The sequence below is a fragment of the Acanthochromis polyacanthus genome, chromosome 14, assembly GCF_021347895.1.
Source record: "Acanthochromis polyacanthus isolate Apoly-LR-REF ecotype Palm Island chromosome 14, KAUST_Apoly_ChrSc, whole genome shotgun sequence".
In the NCBI taxonomy this organism is placed as follows: domain Eukaryota; kingdom Metazoa; phylum Chordata; class Actinopteri; family Pomacentridae; genus Acanthochromis; species Acanthochromis polyacanthus.
In genome coordinates, this window is record NC_067126.1 from 8,908,544 (window position 1) to 8,935,146 (window position 26,603).

Genomic DNA, 26,603 nt, shown 5'->3' on the forward strand with positions numbered 1-26,603 from the left:
CGCTTTCAAAGGTAACAACAAAAGTACTGATACTACATTTGCATGTGAATGAGCAGCTCAACATCTTGGAGATGAATGCCAGACTACAGATTCAAAAAGTGATAATAAGTCAGAAGCATTTCTATGAATAAAATGCCTCTTCCTGCAGTGTGGAACTTGCTCTTGATCCATGCTGTCACCCCTTTTATTGTCCTATTTGAACAGGGAAACACATCACTCCATGCAGCAGGGTGATATCTGAATGCTTGAGGCGAAAAGAGTGAAGTAGATCCATTTATTGTTCCCTAAATACACCTGCCTAATATATAGACAGCAGTAAAGCTGCCTGGCCGCAGACCAGCCTCTTCCTCTTCCACTAACAAAGCCCTGGTGCTCCCCTCAGTCTCTCCTCAGGCTTTTCAGTTCATCTACTAGTTTCTGTCTTATCACCGCCAACTCCACCCTCCAAATATCTTCCCTTCGATCTCTTCCCCCCTCTCTTGTTCGCTCATCCCTCCCCTCCACCGCTCCTCCAGCCCGTGGGAGATATCTGATAAGACTTCTGCTTGTTTTGTCTAGACAAGGCTCAGCAGCCTTTTCTGGATTAGTGATGCACAACATCTGCATATTAAGCTCAGTTTAACATCATAAAAATGTAAGACTAAGTAACGCTGGTTTTTGGACATTTTTTGAACTTCTTAAATTACATTACGTTCAGTTTGATATATACATTATTAGGTACACCTGTTCATTTGCTTGTTAACACAAACAGCTAATCAACAAAACACATGATCCCAACTCAATGCATTTAGGCATGTAGACGTGGTGAAGACAACTTACTGAAGTTCAAACCGAGCATCAGAATGAGGAAGAAAGGGGGTTTAAGTGACTTTGAACGTGGCATGGATATTGATTCCAGACGGGCTGGTCTGAGTATTTCACAAACTGCTGATAAACTGGGATTTTCACACACAACCATCTCTAGGGTTTTACAGAGAATGGTCTGAAAAGGAGAAAATATTCAGTGAGCTATGTGGACCAGAATGCCTTGTTGATGTGCGAGGGCATAGGAGAATGGGCAGACTGGTTGGAGATAATAGAAAGACAACAGTAACTCAAGTAACTACTGGTTACATCCAAGGAATGCAGAATACCATCTCTGAATACACAATAACCTTGAAGAAGATGGGCTACAGCAGCAGAAGACCACACCGGGCACCACTCCTGTCAGCTAAGATCAGGAAACTGAAGCTGCAATTCACACAGGCTCACCAAATCTGGACAATAGAAGATTGGAAAAACTTTGCCTGGTCTGATGTGCCTCGATCTCTACTGTGACATCCAGATGGTCAGAATTTGGCGTAAACAACATGAAAGCATGGATCCATCCTGGCCCTGCAGTTCAGGCTGCTGGTGGTGTAATGGTGTGGGGGATATTTTCTTGGCACACTTTGGGTCCCTTAGTACCAACTGAGCATCATTTAAACTCCACAGCCTACATGAGTATTGTTGCTAACCATGTCCATCCCTTTACGACCACAGTGGACCATCTTCTGATGATACTTCCAGCAGGATAATACTCCATGTCACAAAGCTCAAATCATGTCAGACTGGTTTCTTGAACATGACAATGAGTCCACTGGACCCCAACGGCCTCCACAGTCACCAGATCTCAAATTAATAGAACCTTTGGGATGTGGTGGAACGGGAGATTGGCATCATGGATGAGCAGCAGACAAATCTGCAGCAACATAATGTTATCAAGTCAATATGGACCAACACCTTGTTGAAAGCATGCCACAAAAAATTAAGGCAGTTCTGAATGAAAAAGGAGTCCAACCTTTAACTAGCAAGATGTACCTAATACAGTGGCCAGTGAGTGTATATGTTAACTTTTTGCATTTCAAAATCTATGAAAGTGGTTCCTGTTGTTTCCGTGTCACAACTTCTAAAATCTGCAGTTTCGTTACAACAAACACAAGGATGTCTGTGTACAGTGGAGGGGCAGCGCACCTCTTTCCTAAACAATTACCCTCAAGGTGCCCTAGGTATGGCTTAGTAATTAGCTGCTTCAATGAAACAGCCCAAAGACAACAGCAGACGACTGTGATTGAACCGAGTAAATCCCAAGTGTGGTTGTGAGCGACCAAGTGAATGAGAAGTAGGCCAGCAGCGTGTAGAACGAGGTGCACTCAGAGGGCTCGTTTAAAACACTATACTGGAAACCCCACACACTCAGGCAAACAAGGACGAACATCTGACCTCTTCTCTACACCAACTTTTACTGTTTAACAGACTGAGGTGGATGAAAGTTAGATTTCTCAGGAAGTAAAGACTGAGAGCTCGTACCCTCTGTGCTGAGTCCAGGACTGGACGTGAACTGGGCCACATCCACGATTTTGACAGCAAACTGCTGCCCCGTCTCTCTGTTGATGCATCTTCTCACCACACTGAAGGGACCCCTGAAGAACACAGATGACAGAAGAAACAAATATTTAGTACACAGTTTGTTATAAAGTACCTCTTATTCCAACAAGCACTGTTGTGTCTACTCTCATATGTACATCGCTTTGGATAAGTGTCCGCTAAATGAAATTGTAGAGTTTAGAACTGAGTTTGTGGCCAGGTGGGAATGACTGTAAATCCAAGATGCACTCATCTTTGTAGCTTTATTTTGGTCTCCAATAGCTGCAAAAGTAAGCAATGGCCTCCTTAGATACTAAATGATTTGTTTAAGAAGTACACAAGTAGCATGAAGATAACCCTTTGGAGCTTCATTGAAGACAAATGCTGACAGTTGAAACACTTGAATCAGTAAAATGGCAAAAACCAAAACAGTAAACTAAAAGAGGCTAAAACTGCAAAATCTCCTGACAATTTTTTCATTTACATAAACACTGTCATTTAAACCATTATCAATAGGGATGCAACTAAAGTCCATTTTCCCATCGATTAACCTATCGACTGTTTTACGATGATGAAATTTGGTTGGATGGATGCACCAATCTGGGTCAATCAGTACCAGTGCAAATCTAAGCTTGACACTTCGTTTAAGTCCACGGTCACACAGATGTCACAAATTTAAAGGATGTTTTTTTCCATAAACACAGGAATGTCAATCAATAACCACTTAATGTATAATGCTTAAAACAGCTCATCTTCCCAGTTGTATCCCAGTTGATCCTGACTGAACCTAGCATATGTAGCAGCCGGAGGTCATTAATCATCCATAAAGCTTCGTCATGGTGCCCATTCACTGGCCAAACTCCCACAATGCTTTCTGCTTGTTAACAGGTGTGAGTGGCCGCCTTCAAAAGAACTTTGAAGTCAAATATTGTATGATTTTATTTAGGTTTATTTGCAATGGTTAATTTGGCAGACACCAGAGGAGTAGTGACATGATATGATCTTAAAGCCGTAATATGATACCCAGGAAAGTTGATAAAATTAAATAAAGAATTGTTGCCCATCCCTTGAAACTGAAGCACATTTTCATTGTCGACTAATTTGTTAATTTCTCAGGTAATTAAAAAGTAGTTCTTTGGTTTACAAAAAGGAAGATTATTTCCTCAAATGTCTTTAATGTCTTCTAATGTTGTCCATATCAATTTATAATTCAGTAATTTTTATTCCTATCTATCTTTAGAAATCTGACAACAATTGCATGATTTGTGTTCTGGATTGTAGCACTTTCACTACATTTTTTCTTCAGCTTCAAACATTTCGTTGCCAAAGACTCCGAATGTGAAAATGATGGTAAACAAAGTTGATTTGACTGTTGTTTTGTCCACAATCCAAAGATACTAAGTTTACCGTCATTAAAGAGGAAAGGAACCAGAAAATATTCACATTTAAGAAAAGAAATCGGAAAATTTTGGACGTTTTTTTGTTTTTACAGAAAAAACTACTTAAACTCATTGAATACCAAAAGAGTTGCAGATTAAGTTAACAACCATTTACTGTTGTAGTTCTACCCTGTATTCACCTCAAGTACATAAAGCCAACATGTTGTCCTTAAGAATCATTAATTACATTTTGTTCCTAAATACTTTGAATGCGGAAATGACAGTAAACCATCTGGAAGTGACTCTTTAGTCCACAATTCTAAGATATTTAGTTACAGAGGAGGAAATAAACCTGACAAAGGTCACATTTAGGAAAGAGAAATCTCATGATTTTGACTACATATACCAAAAAAAAAAAAATACTGCGACCACTCACTGATTACCAAAACAATTGCAGATTAAGCTAACAACCTTTAACTGTTGCATTTCTATCCGGTATGAAACTTAAATACATAAAGCCATTAAGAATTATTAATTTCATTTCGTTCATAAATACTATGAATGTGGAAATGACAGTAAACAAACTGGATTTGACTCTTTAGTCCACAATCCAAAGATATTCAGTTACAGAGCAGGAAAAAAAAACAGAAAACAGTCACATTTAAGAAGCTGCAATCAGAGAATTTTCACTTTCACTTTGAAGTAATTCTCAAAATGAAGTCAATAGCTGCTCTGCCTTGCCTTCAGCTGAACTAGATAAAGCCAATATGCGACTTCTCTTCCCTCTTCCCTTTACTGCATGATGCATCAAAGTTATGCTAAAACGCTAACCCGTGAGGCGCAAACAGCTGAGCATGGGTTAGGACACACGACGCTGAGCGCTGCATGCAGAGAAGCTGCACAGCCATTCTCGCTGCAGAGGTTGTGGAGTTCTCACAGTGAATCCTCCCTCCTGCAGAGTGAGTGCATCATCCCATTTAGCGAATGGGATAAAGAGAGGTCTACCATTCAAAGAGCTGCGGGTTAGAATTAACAAGCCTGCAGGTCGAGGTTGATCTGCTCTCTGGCAGAATAAAGCTTCTGGCTGCAACTGTACTCACAACACTGGGGGTAATAGGCTTGAAATGACCTGTACACGCTGTGAAATAACATGCCAATATGTGTGTGTGTGCAGGATGAGGAGCTGCTGCAGATAAATGATGCTATGAATCAGGCTAAATCACTGGCACATAATTTCATCGTCTACTTTCTATACCTGTCTCTTCCTGGAATCTGCCCCAGAATGCACTGGGAGAAACGGCATGGATAGGTCAGCAGGAAGGTGTGTAATATTGCAGATTAACAGGTGGGAAAGGTGAGTTCAGCTGCTGTGTTGAGCTGTCTGGAAGTTATTTGAGGATGCAGATGATGAGTTTTAACACTGTGGATTATTAGATAATCAGAAAAGCTCGTTTGAGGCTTTTTTACGATCTTTTCTCAACTGTAGATTCAGGGGAGCTTTCCTATTCAGATGATTCAACACTTAACAACAGGAGCCTTAAATCACCGACCTTGTATATTGACTGAATGCAACTCGATGACGTAGACGAATGTTATAAAGTTTCATTTTGAATTGGAGGAGCTTTGTAAAGCCAGAGGACAGCAGGTTCAAAGCCTACAGATGCAGCATCCAAAGTAAGATTTTGGGCCATATTATTTCCATGTAAAAGGGATTTCTGCAAGTATATGACAGTTAAAGTTGAATGATTCTTGTTTATAGATTTAAAAACGTGCATCTGAGAAAGCATTTGATATATTAAGCTATGTTTTTCCACCCAAATCCTTATAAATATCTAGATTTTATGCCCCCTCCAAAAAACACTCAGAGATCAGAGATGGTCAAGTAGAAATTGCTCTATAAATACAAGGATCTGATATGGAATGACCCTTTAGTGTTGGTCAATTCAAATATATCAGGCTGCTACACCGACAGTAATGGTCCAACTGTACCTTACATCCATAATTATGAAATTATAAGGTAACTAATGATCTATGGTGAAGATTATGAGTTGAATCAACATTTAATGTCATGTTTTGGCACTTGTTTGTTGTTTAGTACCAAAAATGTGTGAATACAGATACTAAAAGGTGCAATGAATGATTATTTTCACTGTCAAATAACCAGTCTACTATTTTATGGTGTATAAATGTTGATAAAAGTTTCCCAAAGTCAAATATGACAAATGCCAGGTTTCATCTACAACCCAAAGACATTCAGTTTACCGTCACAGGGGAGGAAAGAAATCACAAAATATTTACATTTCAGCTTTTTTTAAATGAAATAATCACTCAAACAGATTAATTGACTATCAAAATAGTTGACGTTTAATTTAACAGCTGACAAATAATCAATTAATCAAGCTGACACCCAGCTCCAGACAGCAGCTCAGGACAAAACGCTGCCGCCTGTTACCTTGGCGACAACTAATTCAAACTCAATGTCAAGATGACCCAGATCACACACATTCAAAAGCCCAAGTAATGGTTTGACTGCGGCTGTGAAGTCGAATGAATAAAAATGTCTCAGCGAGCATATTGCTGTTTTACCCCCCGTGGATTTTCATCTTTTTCACACTGTTCAATGGGTGAAATGGGAAACGCAGCAGTTAGCTGTGGAGCAGCTTTCAACCAGCCGAGAGACTCAGCGACCAAAACACACATACGACAGACCTGACCTGAGCGCTAATGTGTGAATCTCACATCCCACCTGCAACCTGAGCACTAACGTATGAAGAAGCTGCCAAACACAAACACACAAAAACAGACAGACAGACAGACAGACAGCGCCACGGCGACCGGCTGAGGTCTGAACACAAGCAGCGCCGCTCAAGAGTGAGTGGGTGACGAGGAGTGCGAGTCTTGGTGCACAAACACAGACTGGCTGAACAGATGGTGATCAGGCTAAAGCTGCTTAGCGTCAGAGGGGTGAGGTAGGACGGCACGGTGCCCAAACATGCACACACACTTCCATTTCCACGCACACGGCCTGGTACAAACATAGATCAAACCCAGCCTGAAATAAACACCTCCAGCCTCACCGGGAGCATGCAGTGTTTCTACGATGTGTGCATGCATGCAGCCTCACACACACAAAAACAAACGCTGGGTCGCCGGCTGACAGAGCAGAAACATTCCTCAGTTTCCCCATTTCACCGCCCCATGAGAGGCATTTATTTTACAGGCTGCTTCTGAGTGCAATTAGCTAAGAAACACACACAGGCTGAGGTGGTAAATTCCACATTCACTTGCCAGATCCTTCTGTTCAGTCACTTATCCGCTGATGAATGATTGATTCTGTAGGTTAATTAGACTAAATACAAAGGTGACCTCCTCTTCATTAACCGTAGAAACCGAAACATCCTCCAGAGGGTTTGACAAGGGTCTTTGAAACAAAAACTGCCAAAATGACACCGTTTATCAGCAACAAACTGGAAACACAGAAAGATTTGGTAAGTTTTTAACTTTACAGCAGGTCTGAAATGATGATGTGTGACATGCAGCTCTTTAACTAATGATCTAAATCTTAAAATTGTGATATTTCATCATCATATTGCTGTACATGTCTTCTTTATGAAAAAAAGCCTAAAATGTTAAATGTTTTAACACAGCATTCCACGTGTTAACTGTACAGTAGTTAACCCCATAACCCTAAAACCTGCCAGCATGTTATTTATATGCGTTATATTTAAAAACCGCCAAAATGACACCATTTATCTGAACCACAAACTGTAAAAACACAAGAACTGTAACGTTTTTAACTTTACAAAAGGCCTTGAATTGATCACGTGTGACATGCAGCTCTTTAATGAATGATCTGGATCTGAAAATGTGGTATTTCATCATTTTACTGTACATGTCGTATTCTTGGGAGAAAAGGAAAACACCTAAAATGTTGTTTAACATAGTAATCCCCATTGGAACTGAGCTGTTTATAGCAGTTAACCTCATGACCCTCAAACCTGCCAGCATTTTTGATTTATATGTGTTATTTTTAAAAACTGTCAAAATGACACCATTTATCAGCCACAAACTGCAAAAACAGAAAGATTTGGAAAGTTTTCAACTTCACAACACACCTTGAAATTATAATGTTTGACATGCAGCTCTTTGATTAATAATCTGAATCTTGAAATTGCGATATTTTATCATCATTTTACTGTAAATGTCTTATTTTGTTAAAAAAAACCACAGTAACACAAACACACTTAATTTACACTTTAACTGAGCTGTATGTACAGTAAAGTTAACCCTAAGACCCTAAAACCTTAAAACCTTCAAGCATAAAAACAGTTATTTCTGAGTTATTTTGAAAAACTGCCAAAATTACACCATTTATCTGAACCAGAAACTGTAATAACTAAAATGATTGCTGTTTTTTTAAACTGTCAAACAATCTCTAACTACTTGTGTGATTACCGTGAAAACAAACCAAATATTTAAGCTTAAAATTGTGATATTTCAACTAAAACTCTTTATTTCATGCCTCATTTCTTTAAAAAAAAAACATATAAAAACTAGAAAAGCACTCGGAGAGCGCATACCTCCGCCATGCCATGTGTCTGTTTGTTTGTCTGTCCGTCTGTTTGTCTGTTAACAGCATAACTCAAAAAGTCATGGACGGATTTGAGATGGCCATCTCTCAATTGTCCTTCGACCTTCAAAAAATTCCTGGATCCAGACGGTGATCCGGATCACCTCCAAAATCTAATCGATTCTTACTCTTGCTCTTCCGGACATCCTGTAAAAATTTGGTGAAAATCCGTCCATGACTTTTTGAGTTATGCTGTTAACAGACAGACAGACAGACAGACACACACACACACACACACACACACACAGACGGACAGACAAACAAACAAACTCCGGTGATTACATAACCTCCTGGCGGAGGTAAATATAAAGTTTGCACCAGACCCTGCAAAAAACTAAAATTTCTGTGCTCTTTGGTATAACAGTGACGCCATGACTGACTCAAAAGTCATGTGAGAAAACTTTATACAGTTTTTAATTGAACTGCAGGTAGTGTTTCCACGAATAGCAAATAAACAGACAAGTATGGAAAAAAATTAGAGGGACTAAGAGGAGAATTAAACATATAAAGAAACTGTGCACACAGAGGAGCAAGTTATTCAGAGATACACTCAGCATGGTGAAATTTATTTCTAGAATTGACGTGCAGAGTAGTGTGAAAACTGAAGTTGCAAAAATGTAAATAATTATATATATATGGCATGAGGACGCACCATTTCTTTCCGGTATTGGTAACACATACTGACTACAGGGTTTCTTTTTTATTTAAAGTAAATCATTGATGAAATGTTACTTTCATTTTCACTTGTTTTTACGGTTTATGGCTTTATAACGGCGTCTACTTGTAGCCATGGTTGTTCTGTTTCCATAGAGGTAGAGGACTTTATACTGCAGTGAAAAAAAAATGTGACAGGAGAAGGAAACGCCCAGAAGCTGTCAGGCCGCTTATTAAAGAAACAAATTATTGACGGGTTGCACTCACAGCTTGAAGACTGTAACTCTTTGTGCTTTGTGTCTGGAAAGAAAAGAAAAGAGCGACAAAGACGGGAGCTTTTTCTCTCGGTTTTTCTAAAGCCTTTTGGACTGTGAAGAGCCGGGCTCTTTGGGGAAATCTACCTTTCCAGCTGAAAGATAACACCAGCTTGCAAACAAAGAATTTGTCAGTTTCGGGAAGAGAGCACTTAGAGGCGGCTAAAAAGTCCATCTGAAATTAAAGAAACTCCGGTAGGAATATGCTTGAACCTAAACTTTGTTGGGGCAGGTACACGGGGTGAAAAGGAGCCCTCATTAGTAATGCAGTCGAGCTCTCCGCTGCTGCGTTATCGCCCTCCGAGCTTCAGTCCACTCACTTCACCTCTGATCCCCACTTCGCAGCGCTGCAAATGTCAGGCGTCGCTCGAGGCGTTGCTCTGCACAGCGACGAACAAGAGGCCCTGGAGGAGCTCGGACAAACACGAGGAGACCAGAGGGAAGGCCGGCAAGATGGGAAGCAATGTAAAAAAAAAACAATAATGAAGCTGCTGAGCTGAAGGAATAAAAATAATGGTAAAAACATGAAGGCGAGACAGGTGTAAAGGAGCTGTGAGATGTGATAAGCGAACCGATAGACTGCTAATTTAGAAGACGAGCCAAATAAAGACGCCACTGCTGGTCTGATTTCCTGAAATCACTTTTTCACTGAGCTCAACCAGCCACGGTGAGCGAGCAGAGCCGAGCCATTATTCAATTTGTGGAAAGTGACAGCAAGTGTGGGTTTGAGGCTTTGAGGCAGCCGGATTCACGAGATTCTCAAGAGATCTGCAACGTCGCTCGAGAATCCACCTCGAGCGATGCACTCATGACCGATCCACAGCAGGTTTTAGGTGCGATACGAGGTGACAGACGGATGGTTCACCTGCCAGGGTTTTTTTCAAACTGCGTACCCTTTATAAAAAAAAGTGTCCAAGGACGACTGTAACAAACCATCTGCTGTGTGAGAAAATATTTTAAGTAGAAATCAAACAGGTGACACTTGATCAAAAGCAGTAAAGCTCAGCGAGCCGCAGCACCAGAGCATCCTGTTTGATTAAAATCCAGCTGCAGGCAGTCACTGTCTTAAACATACTCCACTCTGAGACTTCACTTAACAGTATCACTTATGATTAGAGCTGACACTGTCAGTCAGTTAAGTGATTAAATGAATCAGCAACTGATAATAATTCAGAGAAATTAATTCCTGCTTTTCACCTGTTTGCTAACTGAATATTACCCAGAAATGTCACGGCAAGAGAAATTAAGATACAGAAACAATTATTAACTATAAAAGCAATGTTTACGACTATTATTTTAGATCCATTCTTTAGTAATAATGTCGTGAAGAAAACGAGTAGGATGAAGTTAACCTGTTAACTTCTCTCATATTTTATGCATCTTTTTAGAAACCCAAACAACACTTTAAGTGTTCCACTTTATTAGATTTTTCAAGTAGTCTTCATTGGTGGATTTTCTTGAGTTCATCGTCCAGATTGTTTCGTAGGTTTACCCCACTAACTGACAGACATTTACGCCTTAATGTGGTGTGAGCAAATGGAAACCGTGGAATTTGGTTGTGGTTGCTGGTGTCAATCTAGGAATAAGGAGAGGCATAAAGGTTTAAAAAAATAAATAAATAAAATATTTTAAAAACTATCAAAAGAACAAGAGAAAAAAGAAAAGAAAAAAACAGCAATAATAAATAATAATAGTAATAAAACTTAATTTTAAAAAGTGTATACAGGTCTTTACACATATGAAAAGAATATATAAACAGCAGGGCAAACTGATAATTGCTAGAGTGACAATACGGTGCAAAAAGCAGAGAATACTGTTCAAAATAAATGTACATATATTGGTATACTGTATATTGTACAGGTTTGGAGGAATGACTCAGCTGTTTATTTACTATATATACTATCAAATCACTGTGCCGTTTACAATCGAACGATGGCTTCAGTGAAAGTCTCGTGGGAGTCTCGCGGACTCCCGCGAGACTCCCACGAGATGTTAACGACGTTAACATAAGCGACAATAAAGTGTTCAAATATGAAATTAAATCGGCGGAAATCCGTGGATCCGCGGAAAATTGCCATCCCTGTTGTATGAAAAAAGATCCAAAAATTCAGCACAAAAATTCCCCACATTTCTGAAAATTTGCAAAACCTTTAGGAAGACAATTACAGTAATTCCTTAAAAGTTTCCCTTAAAAGTTTTTTTTAAAATCTCCCAAATTTGGCAAGAAAGTTCTTGTAAATATTTTCAAAAAATTAGTAAAAATCTTTTAAAAAATCCTAAAAATATCTAATGTGATTGCATATATCTCAGCAAAATTTCTGATGTTTTCTTTAAGAACATTCACCAAAAAATCAACCAAAATCCAGTGAAGTTTGCTGGATTTTGGTTGATTTTTTCAGTGAATGTTCTTAAGAAACATTTTCATCATTTCTTTTTTTCCCACCAAAAAATTTTCAAAGATTTCCCAAAAATGTTGAAAATGTGGACATCAGAAATTTCACTGTGAAAATATATTTTTTTCCACTTTTCAAACAGGTCAATTTTGACCTACAGGACGACACGAGGGTTAAGAAAAAGGTAGAAAAGGGTCGATCCCCTCACATCAGGCTCGTAATACTGCAAAACAGGAAACACCAGCATCAGAAATTTGTCAGGAGACAGAAGGCAGATCGCGGGACAGAATAATCTGAACCACGGACGGCTCAAGTGGCGGAAGTGGATGTCTTAGAAGAACTCGACTGTATGTGGAGGAGGGTTTCTGGCTCTGAACGGGGCTCAGCTGCACACAGCAGCAGCCATTAGAGCTGTGAATAGAAGTCAGCTGCACATGGGCTGCTCCAACGATTCCTGCACTCCAGCCACCCTCATTGAAACAACAGGAAGAGGGTGAGAGGCAGAAAAAGGGGAGAAACATGGACAGGAAGAGGGAAAAGAAAAAGGGCTAGTCCCATTTGTGCAAACACGCCTCCTGTAAGCGAGGGATTTCACATATTTTTGCAGCTTATCTATACTGTAAGTCAATTAGTAAAAGGTAATCAGCTCAGTTTATTAAAGCATTTCCTTCACACGATTAGACATAATCTCATTCTATAACTCGCTTTACATGGATTTATTAACCGCACGAGATGCTAATTATCAGAGAATTACAGACACCGAGATCAACAGGGCTACTCGAAAATTTGTTGATCTCATTATATCAATAATATGTTGCCTTTTTTAAAGTTGGGATTAGCATTTATCATCTCATCATCCGGTAATTACAACAAAATGGGCTCCTCAAGGTCACAGCATGATGCTTACCTTCTGTAATTTCTCGTCTGAGCCGTTCGCTCTTCAAATCAAAGCGCTGATCATTGATGTGGACACCCAGGCTTTGATTTACCCTTTGAACAGACCACCAGCTAGGTGTGCAATGGTCTGGCAAAAGCGTTCATTTGTGATTCAGCGCCGAGTCAATTAACCCTCTGAACTCTGAGCACATTCTGGGTGTTTTCTTTGCTCCCATCATGTTTTTCCTCACCGTGGGATCATTCTTCTCTGCAATAGAAAAGTGCTGCACCTCTGTGGAAATAGAACAGCCTTGACTAGAAGCAGGGAGAACTCAGAGATGTCTTCTGTGCAGAATGACGCAGTGATGATGTCAGAAATCATTACAAGAACAACGTGAAAGTTGAAATTCTTTGCTCATTAGTCTAGAATGGAGAAAGGTTATGAATACTTGAGAAGTGGTAATTATACATTCTGTAGATATTTGATTACTTTCATGTCTACAACCTCAACACACGACATGTTTTTCGCGCTATTCTGTAAAAGATGTTTCACCATGCTGAGTGTATCTTCCAGTGTGTTCCTCCGTATACTGTTTTTGATCCGTGTCACATTTATGTTATTGATCCAGTATTTCTATTTTCCTCTCAGTCTCTCTAACTTGTTTGTCTTCTCTCTGCTCGGAGTAAATACAGCCTGCAGTTCACCTGAACGGTGGCTGCATTTTTTGGATTGTGACAGCAGAGTGAATCATAGTTGAGCCAAGGAGCATTGAAGATTTGCTCTTTTTTTCTTTACGGGATTTGGCACAAATAGTTCATTTTTTTGAATTTGAAAGTGAGATATGTACACACAGTTATCATAGTTTTAAGATTAGATTTGTGGTCTCCAACTCACTAAACAGCAGGAGGCTCCACCAGGTGGTACAACCAGGTACTACAAGTAAAGCAAAAATAAACTCTCTGACACGCACTTCTGCTTTATCTGTTATTATATTTTATTCAGGTAAATGATCAATAGTAGATGTTTGTGCTTGACTTACTGCTAATAAATCTTCAGCAGTATTATTATGCATCCTCTGAGGACCATGAGCATCCACTGCAACATTGCGTAACATCACACAAGCAGTTAACCATTGGAAGTTGAAAAACCGGCATTTCTTTCCAATAAATGGTACAATTTTTGCCATTAACAAAAAACACTCAGACAGCGCAGCTCTCCACCAAGTCCCCTCAGTCGTTGCATCATTTCTGACAGATGAAATCTTGAAAAAATTCATAGCAGAAATCATGCCAACATAGAATGGGGTCATTTAATACAGATGTACCCACAAAGAAAACAACCTTGCACTGAGCACAGGCGTGTGCTCTGCATGTGTACGTTATGTACGGATACTGAATCACATGATCTAAATATGTAGCAGGAGGCAGGAAATGATGGGACTCAGAAACACCCCCACAATTGAATCAATTGTTCCTTGTATCATTTCCAACTGATAAGTCCTGATACGACCGCAGCGGTCGATTAGTAGTAGGATCACAATCATGTGATCATCAGCAGGCAGCTGATGTAGTGTTCACTCATTGTCATGGTTACAGTGACATTGTGCCGCTATCTCGCAATCTTTAACAGATTCGTGGATCCAGACTATAAGCTGCATCCCTGCCAAAATCTAATCAAATGGTCCTTCTGTCATTTCTGACCTTCCCTGAAAATTTCACCTAAATCTGGTCTGGTCTGTTTTTGAGTAATGCTGCTAACAGACAGACAGACGGACAAATGCACACCGATCGTCACATAACTCCACTGTATCTTGGCGGAGTAAAAACATAACGTGCCTGTCAAACCCACCGGCAGGATTCGGGGTCAAGAGGTTAACTGTAGTTCACACACAGGTCAGTTAAAGTGTGGATTACTGTGTTTAAAAACAGACTGCATGAGTGCGTTACATGCAGCTGCAGCACTGTGCTAAAAGTGTGTCGACTACATGTGGAGGCTAGCCAAGACAATTAACTACAGTGTGAAAAGTAAACGTGTGACTTTCCGTCCCACAGTTCACAGCAATAAGAGCATAACGACCACACAACAACCCCTAATCTCTGCCCTCCGGCTGACCTCTCAGGTAGGAGGCAGTTCTCTGTGGCCTTGAGCCTTTCTCTGTTAATACAATAAATGACCGTGTTGGAGAATGTGGGAAAGGCTTGGAAGGGAGAAAAAGGATTTGCTGCATTCCACGTCAGCGTAACCACGGGGAATTTACTGCAGCATCAAAAAGATAGGGTGCCCTATATTGCACGCCATCTATCTGCATCTTTGTGTGTGTGTTGCTGTAGTAAAAGGTGATTTGCAGGCTGCACTCCTTCCCGACTTCGTAGTGCATCAATCACCGCGTGTCTCATTCCGTAAATGTCACCAGCTTTTGCAGCACACACAAGTGGGCGGCGGCAGCATTGACACACAGCTCTGCCTTCACACACACACACACACACACACGCATGTCCGTCAGTTGGGTCATCGAAAGCAACAAAAGAGGAACTAAGCTGCTTTGCGCCAGGCTGCTCTACTCGCCTGGAAATGACAGTCACGTTCTCTCAGTTATTAGATTAGAACCGCCACTTCCAGCATGTCATGTCGCAGTCAAGTGATCTGTTCGGTTCATATCAGCATAAACAAAACAAAACAACTGAATAGTGTGTCTTTCTTTCTCCACAGAAATGAGAATTGGTCAAAACACGACGTGGAAATGATCACGTCCCGACTCTCATCAGTGGCAGCCGAGCACAAGGAGACTGATGGTGTGTACGCTGTGACAGACTTAACACTATCAGAAGACATAATGAAACTTCAGCCCAGAGGAAACATTAAAGAGAAACAACGCTAAATGGACGTCATTAACATGTTTACACCTCTGAGGGAGCCTGAGGATAAAAGGAAGGCAGAGAGAGATAACCGAGGAGGAGGAGCTGGGAAAGACAAACATGAATGTGTTTGAGGTTATGGAATTCAAACTGGAACAGCGGAACAAAGATATAGAGTCTGTAAATCGGGTAAAACTTCCAGTGACTTGCCTTTAATAGATGCAAGATGTGCAACACTCAAACCGACAGGGGCAAATTACCGCTGAATCATATGGATCTAAATTTATCATTACGATGGTTGAAATCTAATTATTTTTGTGGTGAGTTTGGACACATGACAGTTTTCCAACTTTAGAAATTCCTCACAGCTGAAACCTGATTATAGTAAATGCTAGAGTTCTGCCCTAGAAGACTGTCTGGATAACATAATCACCACTGCCACTGAATGTTTCCATTCAGACAGACAACTGGAACATGATTCCAGACGGATGCTGTAGTTGTAGCTGCTGAAATTTAAACATTAAATACTAAAACATGAGCATTGCCTTCTTTTATTAAGCAACAGGTAATGAACAATATGAAAAATAACAACTGGTGATATGTAGTCTTCAATGCAAACACCACTTAACTCCATTCATTCCACCATGGACAGCCTTAGCTAGCTAACACAGGAAGCTAAAGTAGGTAGCATCACAGTTATCTACATACAAACTCGACTCAGTCTGAACAGTATGGTAAAAAGCAGAAAAGCAAAAACACAGCGGCAAAAACTTAGATCGTATCCGATTTCTGCAAAAGCAACTACAGTAAACAGAATGCTAACAAGACAGCTGGAAGGAAGCCAATTAGCGTAAACAGTTTCATAGTCCCTGATAAGAAGAATTCACCACACTACAGAATAGGGACACAACTTTTAATAATTTTCCCATCTTATAGTCAGGCATGTTGTCAATCTATATTTGATTAAACGCTAAAATTAATGAGGTTTAGTGATTTTTTATGCTAATGAAGCCATTTTCAACCACAGGAAACTAACAAGTGCAGCAAATTTAGCTTGGTAATGTTAGCTAGTCAGCTAAAAGAATGTAGTTCTGGTAAACTTCAGCTCATTTTTAATACAAAAGCTCTCGTAAGAAGTCATTAACCGCTACAGAAGTCTTTGTCATGGTGCCCATCGCTAGCTAAACCCCCACAAGACTCTCTGTTGGCCAGCACGAAATGGTTCATATTCCAAGTTACCACCTCCTAGGATCGTTTCAGTATTAAATAAAGCAAACAAGCTGTGGGCTTTAATCTTAGCAGAAGGCAGCCAGGTACTGCAGGTAATGAAACAAAACGGTATCGAACGTGCATTTTTAACCTTCTGCTTTTTCAGTTGTTATATTTTTACTTTGTTAAAATATCAGTGGCTTTTGGTTTTTAAAGGCGCATTCTCTGAACTTTTTGATCAATCTTTTTGATGTCTACAGGGTTAAAGGATTCATCTTCCTCAGCAACCTGCCCCAAAATTGTGATATTCGGCCAAAGTAACAGAACTCAGTGCTAAAAAATCTTTAATATTATTATCGTGCATCCTCTAAGGACCATGAACATCCACTACAAAAATGGCAAATTTCTTTAGTTTTAGTCAAGAGGAAAATCTAACATGAGGATGATTCTGCATGAAAGAGTTTCAAAGAACTATCCTCTGAGGAGGACCATGAATATCCATATAACATTTTATGATAATCTGATGAGCAGACTGACAGGTTGACCAACTGATCTCAGCGTCCTCACACAGTGGAAATACGGAACCGGTCAGCCCTGATGCAGAAGAAATTGTTAAATAGCTTGTAATTGACAGGTTTTCGACATCTTTGACTGGCTTAGCTGTGTTCGTCTCTTTTCTCAGTCGTGTAGAGACACACATTGATTCAGCCGCTGACAGTGAAGCTTCAATCAGCCTTCACTCAACTGCCGCCAGGGCTTTTGAGTCTGATAAAAAGAAGTTACGGTAAAATGACAATAATTGGAGCAAAAACGCCGCGCATTCGACACAAATGCAGCTCGGCACATCAGGGACGCAGAGAACACGAGCTCTGGTGGTGTGCAGTGAAAATTTATGAGTCTGCAGTTTATGGAGTGAACAAAGCAGAGATGCAGCATTAAAACAGCAAAAGAAAAAAAGAAAATACAAGGTCCAACCTCTCCCCAAGAGAACAAAGCACAAAAGCAAGGACAGCAGAGAAGGAGAAAGTTAGAGAATACAAATATGCAGAGGGAGAAAAGAAAGACCTGAGGGTAGGCACAACAATAAATTATGTGTTTAACCACCTGAACCCCAAAACCCACCGGTGGATTAGAAAGGGATTACAAAAAAAATCACCAACATTACACCATTTATCAGAGTCAAGGAAAGGAAACAGTCAGGTTTCTCACTTTCCAGCATTCCTTGAGCTAATTGCATGTGACTCTGTTGTGTAAATTAAACAAATCTAAGCTTAAAATCCTATGTTCATTTTATTAAAATTGGTTTATTCCATAGGTCTTATTAGAAAATCATCAAAGATAAAGCATTTGCACCAATCCTGTTAAAAGAAAAAACCTAAAGACTAAAAATAATCTGGCTGTTTGGCTGAACTGCAGGCTGTGTTTACACTGAGAAGTGTGGAAGCAAATTAGCGAGACTGAGAGGAAAATAAAACATACTTGACCAATAAAATAAATGCAGCACGGCTCAAAAATGATGTACAGAGGAGCGAGTTGTTGGAAGATACATTCAGCACGGTGAAACATCTTTTCTAAATGCACAGTAGTGCGAAAAACGCAGCTTGTAGAGGCTGTAAAAATGTGAAAAATAAAATATTTAAAGCACAGGGAGGCACCATTGTTTCCCAAGTGTTGGTATCACTTGGAAAAATGTAAATACTGGTTCCGCTTTTTTCCCATTTTTGTAACAGACGAAGAAATTCAACATTTTTTTTCTAATTAATGGAATTAAAACTGTGTTATACCACACAGAACACATTTCTATTTTCTCCCTACTTCTAGACATTGTCGTCTTTGTCCTCATACAGACTCCGTGAGCATTAAGTCAGTATGAGGACTTCATTTTTAAGGATGATAACTTGGCTAAAGTCATTTCATTTCTCTATTGGGATCATCAGCAAAACCTGGAGAAAGTTTTGGCCTCTTGAACAGAGAGAGTCTGCTAACAATGACTAAAGTTTGATGAGCTTTTAAGGCCTCTTAAGATAACTTCAGTGGTTTAAGCACTTTGTGTTAAAGTGCCACAGATAACCCGTGTTATAAGAAATGTTCCCCCGTTCCCTCAGCAAGATCTGCAAGACTTCCTTCCTGAGGTGATTTGCTGGTTTGAGACTAAAGAAAGTAGCAGGTGTGAAGTCAGTCAGGGATTATAATCTTGTTGCTGCACCAGCGACTCCTGCTGGTTCAGATTAAGACCTCAGAGCTCAACTTCCTGGTTCAATTAATGACACTTTTATGTCTAAAATCACAAAGGGCAACAAGCAAACATAAGTACTGAAGCACTGAGCACATCGACTTCAAGTCAAACTGGAGATCTTTGCTGAAAGTCATTTCTCTCATCTTGGTTCATGTGATTTCTGCACATCAAAGTATCTAATAAAATTAAAAAGCAAGAATAGAAATCCTCATTGTTACTGTCAGAGCAACTGTGCAAGACCCAAAGCTACACAAACTGTCATATTTAAGGGGTCAGAACCAGAAAATTGTGGTGCTTTGGCTCAAAATATGACTGAAAAAATTACTATACAAGGTCTCAAACGGATTAAAATAAGATGAATTAATGAATACATGGATAGTAGTGCTGTTCTAGTGGATGCAAATGGTGTTATTTATCATGTTTTTACTTATCCATCAATATTACTGATGCTTTTCCACAAATGAACTTCACATGCAATCATGAGACCTAACATGGGGTGACAATTTAAAAGAAAAATAATGAATTTAATGCTCCTTGGCACTGATAATTCACGTCTGTGGAGCTCTACAACAGAAAGAAGCACCAAAATATATTAATGTGGTCACAAAATTGCAGTGTTTTAGCAGCAATACACGTAAACACACATATGTGAGTGTTACAAAATGCATACAGATACACAACTAGCATCTGCTAGCATGTGTGTAGAACAACCTAAAGCTAAATTTAAAGGCTGATAATGACATAAAAAACATTATTTTTATCCATGGTTGACAGGTTATTCAACTGCTGTTAGTTGTAGCACTAATATTTGGCGCAGTGCCTTTCTATGCAGCTGAGGTTTTCTGCATTTTATCTTCTCTATCCAGACCTAAAAAACCCTTATACCGATGCAAGGAATGGATATCAGACTATTTTAATATTCAGGTGATGTGATGTTAAGATAAGACGAGGTTTGTAAAAGTTTACAGCCCGCACTGCTCTGTGTATAACGATGCAGCTTAGAAAAAAAACAGAGTTCATTCGAGGTCTTCTCAACTTCTTCTCTTAACTAAAATGTAAGTTATTCTGCTTTGTACAGAGTACCTCCACACCCTCAAACTGAGCTGCTCCTGCTGCTGTATTAAGTAATGATGTGATGCAGATTTCTGTCAGCACTGAGCAGCTGAGCGAAACGTGAAGCCTAACGAGGAGTTGTGGAAAAATCACAGCCGTCCTCAATATGTTCCGACACGTACACAAACACGCCGGATCACAACTGTGTCATCGCGGGATATTTCAACAAGCGACGCGTGCGTTTGTGCGGCTGCATGCTGCCGATGATCACGTTAAGTGGATTCAGCACCGCCACAGATTCAATTAAACGTCTGACATGACCCAGCATCCGCCCAGCTGCTTCCCTGAACCCACACAGCCAGGCACAGGCTGGGAGACTGGGAATGACTGGGTAAAGCATTAGCAAGAGGAAAGTACAGTCACACTGTAAGAAAAACAATTCAAAAACTAAAAAATATCTTGGAAAATCGAAAAGCAAGGGTCCCGTTAAAAACCGGTGGAATACTGTAACATTCAAAGACTGTAAAAACAGTGGAAACGACCGCTGGCTGTGAAATAATTCCATTTTTAAGCTGAAACTAAATGAGCAATTTTCCATGACACTGTAAAGAAATCACTATTTGTAAAAAATACAGATCATTGATGTGGACAGTGCAGTTTTTTTTTGTTACAGCTAACATTTAAATTTATATTTTTATTTCTGTGATTTCACTAGATATCTGTGATTCCACCAAAAAAAAGGGTGGAATCTCGAAAACAACTGTTTAAAAATGATTTATAATTACACAGTCCTTAACATATATAATTTTACTTTCATGCAAAAACCGGTAAATTAATGATATTTTGTACTGATTTAAATATGGTAACAAAAGTGTTGTTTTATTTACCGTTTCACAATACTTGATAAGCACAATTCTTTCAAATAAAGGCATAGATCTGTAAAATAATTATGCTTTTGTGCTGATTTCAATACTGTAAAAATAGTGGAAATTTATGGTCAAGTGCTAGAAAAAAACTAATTGACGGTGTATAAAAATACAGATTTTTGATGTAGACAATAATTTGTTTTGGCATGCTTTCTTTTGTTTGTTTTTATTTTTGGAGTCAACATTGAAAATAATATTTTAGAAGATATTATCTGTAATTCAACAAAACATGGAAAGTCTGAAAAATTGGTAAAAAAAAATACATGAATTTTTACAATTATTCACTATTTTCAATACCAAATACACCTAATTTTTCCTTTAAATAATCCCAAAACATTAATTAAATATAGCAAAATAGTGTAATTTTAAGTAAAAAATTTTTTTAAATTATAAAAATCACAATTAATATTGGTAAAAAATAGACTTTTTATTTTAAATATTTTTTATGCTTTTACTGTCAACATGTAAATTAATGTTTTTTTTCCTGTGAATTTTTTCGAGTTATTAATTCAGCAATTTAACACAAACTGAAAGAATCTGTAAAATAATAGGAAATTGTTGAGAAAATTCCATCTAAAAACTGTGAAAAAAACCTTTGTACAGTGCAAACGGGCTGTGAAAGACAGATAATTAAATGTTGTCATTTAGCATCAGCAGCCAGAGAACAAAAACGAAAAAAAACATCCATTCTGCACCTTCTTCTAACAGTTAACTCTGGTATTTTCTCATCAGCGGTCCATTCTGCTTCCTCTGCTCTGAATCCATGCCGTCGTCTCTCCTCCGCCCGGCTCTGGCAGGCTGGTTATGTAAGGATTCAGAGCTCGGCGGCTTATTTACGCTCCCGTGAGGATTAGGCAGAAGCCTGGACATGCCAGCACCTGCAATGCTCACTGACGGTCCACAAATACAGAAGGACTGCAGCACAGTTGACAGGCTTTCCCTAAAACCGCTCACCGAGAAGCCAGTCAGAGCGTAAGACACACTTTGATGTAGTCCTGCAGCGGTGGCAGTAGTAGGGCACTGGGCTTAGGCTGATAAATTGCGTTTGAGACAAGAGGCCAAGCCGCATACATCAAAAGATCGCTTTAATATTTCAGCTGCATTTTTTGTGGTGTTGTGATGACTGCAGAAAGGACGGGGACTGTACTGTGGAAAGAGCAGCCAAACTGATGTTGTTCATGGTAGTGATGCTACAGAACGGTTATGAATATTCCTGACAGCAGAGCGACATGAGAGCGAGTGAAATCCAAATGTCATGCAAAGCTGCATTTATTTGTTTTCTGTACAGCAAAGACTGACAGTATGAAATCAGTGATCACATCTCCTTTTGAACCTTTATTATATATACCACTGTATTCCTGAGAAGAAGGAAAGTCTGAAACTAGGGCTGGAAAAAAAAAAAACTAACATTGTGATTTTTGATTTTTCTACGATATCAAAAAAGAAGCAGGAACCTTCAAAATAAACGAATAAATGATTACAGTGATCATTTATTTGCGTGTATACTTTTTTTTTAAGCTGAAAGATGTCCTTTTACTGTCAGGACTTTAAGTGGAAACTCTTTGGAAGCTTTCTCACATGATGCAACACTAAAAAAGGCATTTAAAACATATTTTATTTGCTTTGAGAAAACTATTTTCGTAGAGCCTTCTGACAATTTTAGAAGGAATTCAAATCTGGCTTTGCACTCATTATATAGAGCTCTGTATTGCTGATTTAAACGATAACGCAGCTTGTGTCACTTTATGTAGATGCAAGTAGTCAATTTTTTGGGGAACATCCTCCTTTCTGTAGCCAAAATATTTCCATACAACTAAGGCTGCATGATTAACACCTAAATGATCATTCCCATTATTCTGATCAATAATAAACTCAAATATCAGCCTGTTTACCATGATTATTTCCTTCAATGTCAACATCACGCTACAACCATTTTAAATATGGTTAATGCACTTTTATCTTTCATGCTAAGCTATATGCTAATGTAAAAAACAAACACTGCAGCATAAGGTTCTTCTTATTTCAACAGCTAAAAAAACTGCTTATTGATAATTGCTAAAATTTACAGATGTTTCCTAAACGCCTCACATGCAGGCTACAGTAGATGCTAGCTTGATGGCTGCGCACAGAGAAGCTTCTAGTCTCCATCAGTTACTGCAGCAGCTCAGACAGCTGTGAGACCAACAATTACTATGGGATGTTTTCAAGAACAGAGCATTTTAAACACCAATATCACATGCAATCTTGTTCTTTTAATCATCTGAATATTGAGGTTAATATTTGCTTAATTGTGCAGCTTTACAACTGACTGGTTCTCGCTCATTTTGCTGTCAACACGTAGAGCCTGCATGTCAACAAACTGTCTTTTAAATAAAGCTTTAAAAAAGGAGTTGACAGGCTTCTCCTGTGAATCAGACATGGGAAATGAGAACAATGTGAGTTCTCTTTTAGTATCAAGCAGTAAAAGATCTGTAGCTTGATGTTTTTTGAGTTAATTTGTTTTTACATCAGTGTTGATGCTAAAATGGCAAACTGGCTGAAATGGTAGCTTGATGTCATATAATTTAATCAAAATAATCTCAAATTTCCCATTCTATAAAATATTACAGCCAAACATTTCTAAAACAAAAATCTCTAGATTTCCTAAATTATCCAAAAACAAATATTTAATACATCAAAAACACACCATGATACCGGTAAACATGACCCCAGAAACTGCTTGAGTTGAGAGAAAAGGATGTCTCAATTGTCTAAAAATGCTTCCTCGACTCTTCTCTCCTGGTGTTTTTAGTCAAGGGGACGAAGATGCAAAGAAAAGTGAATGAAACATGGATGCGATTAGGGGAATTGGGACAGTATTAAGAAGATCTGTTGAACTAAACCAAGCACTCCCAAGCTGCGTCGACAAATGACAAGACGACACTACACAGCACGACAATCTGAACAGGCACTAGGGGCAAGAAATGAAAACAAATCTAACTTGCGTGCCAGAAAAAGTTGATTTTATTCTTGGTAGAAGGAGAAAAAACACATCAGAGCAACAAAATACTGCAAGTCAGAATAGTTTCCCTGAAGTGCAGGCGCTGCGTCTCTGCTCTCCCTCTGCTAAAGCCTTTCTTTATCCCCTTAAAAAACATAATTCATCAATTCCTTTTCAACTCACAGTTACACGCCAACCCAGCCATTTCATTAAGATTTTATTCCACTCCTGCTAATTAACTTAGTAGTCATTCTGCTGCTCCGTGCTGGAGTCTTGCAGCATCAGCGGCAGTTACCGTTTGATGTGAAAGACTTGTGTGTGGGCACGGTCGCCTCTTAAGAAGTTCAATCCCACTGGTACCAACGTCTAGTAAAGGTAGGAAATTAAGAGATAATATTTTTATTCTGACACAACAATGGTAAAAAATAAAGAGAAGTTGAGAGAAATTATTTCATTTAAGAAAACAAGTGAGTTTAAATGTCTTAAATGAGTTTGTGTGTTTTTATTAACTCTGAGGTGTAAAATAATCTCTTACACTTATAGCTGCCATCCTCTAGACCCCTCCTCAACTAGATATCCTCCAGATTTACAAGCCAGTAAGAAATTTATCCATTTTCTGTGCAGAAATTGAGAATATTACAGTCATCAAGGTAAAAACTTTGCCTCCTCGCTGCCTGTTGCCTCACAATCCAGCAGGTTTGTTTACTTGTACTACTGCTGCTTCTGCTAACTCTGAAATATATCAGCTTGGAAAAAGCTCAACAAATCTTCTGCTTTTGGCTGCAAGAGTGAACACAAGGGTCTTCATGCACCTCCAACATCTGAGAAACTGTACCGAGGTTGCTTACCTTTGATTTAATAGTAATAGCACCACAACAACAGGTGTTAGCTTGTTGTACAGCTAATGTGGCTAACGTTAGCTTTGACGGTATGCCCAAAGGTCAAAGCTCTGTGGAATATCCAACACTGAAGATCATTCAGAGATGGTAGAAACTTTATGTTGAAACCATAAAACAAATACTGTGTGGGCTACTGTTTTGCATCTGGTTTTTATATGCTAGCTTCTCTCCTGCTCCCTGTGCTCACACAATCTGCATTTTAATAAAGATAAACTCCCAATAAAACTGTTTTCATTTACATATTGTTCTGTTTTGTTTTCAGACAATAGCATGAGTATGAAATATTGACTGAAACGCAGCCCATCAAGACTACAAGTTAACAAGCTGTCACTTCTGAGTGACTTGTGAGCCATGTAACCGAAATGTCGTCTCACAAATTCACCAAGCACAAGTTAAAAACAATGTCTGTGCTGTGTATTCTGTGATACTTCTATGTCAAATGACTGCTTAGAAATAAAGTGAGAAGAAACACAAAGTCTCTCACACACTCATTTACATAATAGCTGCTTTGCTTCCAGGTGTCAATCACAAACACAGAGAGAGTTTTCTTCCTGAAGGAGGTGTGGATTTAAAACTACATATGCAAAAACAGCTAATTTAAAACATGACTAAAACCAGGAGAATTAAGCGTCTTTTTAGTATTCTCAGTTCAAATTTAAAGACCCCTTCTGGAGATGATTATTTATTTGCTAAAAAACACCACAATATGGAACCTCTAAAATATCTATTTTTCAGTGATCTGGTATCTCTGAGACTTTGAGGAAAGCTGTTTCAAACTTCAAAATGTAGCAGCAAGTCTTTCTTCTTGACCTGAGAACAGCCTCCACTATGAATACCAAAGGCTTTCCTTTTTATAGCGGTGAATGAGTTCAGGAAACATCCAGCTGCAATTGTGCAACAACAGCTAAAGCAACACGCTAAATGTGATTTTCTTTCAGTTAGCAGTTAGTTAGCATGCTGCTGCACCGTCTGCAGGCTCTGAGAGCAGTGATGTCATTGTCATCGCCGGCTGACAGTCAAAGTTCATCCTCATTAATCCCCAGGTCCTTGGGTGGATTGAGATGGAGGAGTTTATGAAACCTCTTGGCTCTGATGTGTTAATGTGGGATCACAGAGAATGGCAGATAAAGTGAAGGCGGAGGGGAGGGGATGAAAACATATATTAGAATTCAGCCTGCGTCATCACTCAGACACACAGCAGAGGGGAACCGCTCTCCTGCTCTTGCATCTCTGCCGTTTTTCAGCACCGTTCATAAGGAATTTATACGACGGCGATTCTGTCAGGTTGTTTTTTCCTCACAAATAAAATCACTATGCAAAACCGAATCACCCCGTATCTGCAGAGCAGGTTAGAGAAAAGGCTTTCCTCTCGTACTTTTACACCCACAGTAAAGGTTTAAAGCACTGACCCTGGCTTAACTGCTAATAACTTGAGTTACAGCAAAACAAAATGTAAAGATTCAAACTCCGTCCCAACGTTCAAGTATCCAGCCTTTAAACGTGGAAAAAAAATAACCTTTCTTTTTCTGTGTCCTAATCTCATCTGGTCTGGTCCTGTCTGCGGCCATGGAATGAAGCCAGGGCTGCAAACCAACCAATGCTCACAACACGGAGGAGGAGGGAAACGGGGCCACATGCTGGGTTCCCCATCAAAAACAAAGCACACAGAGACACAACGGGACGAGCACACATTGGCTGCTCCGTGACCCAGAGAGGAAGGAGGACGACGGAGGGAAGAGGAAAGGCAGGGGAAGGTGGATGAGAAGGATTAGTTGTGACACAAAGTCCCACCGTGGGCTCCGAGCAGAGATCC

The 26,603-nt window shown here is 39.3% G+C and overlaps 1 protein-coding gene across 12 annotated transcripts in view; it reads right to left on the reverse strand.

Moving 5' to 3' along the window:
- caska (calcium/calmodulin-dependent serine protein kinase a) overlaps positions 1-26,603 on the reverse strand; it is a 219,882-nt gene that overhangs the window by 133,014 nt on the left and 60,265 nt on the right. For all 12 annotated transcript variants that reach the window (XM_051958414.1, XM_051958409.1, XM_051958413.1 and 9 more), the window contains exon 2: positions 2,329-2,441. In XM_051958414.1, the coding sequence (XP_051814374.1) occupies positions 2,329-2,441 (113 nt within the window). The remainder of the gene's footprint in view (positions 1-2,328; positions 2,442-26,603) is intronic.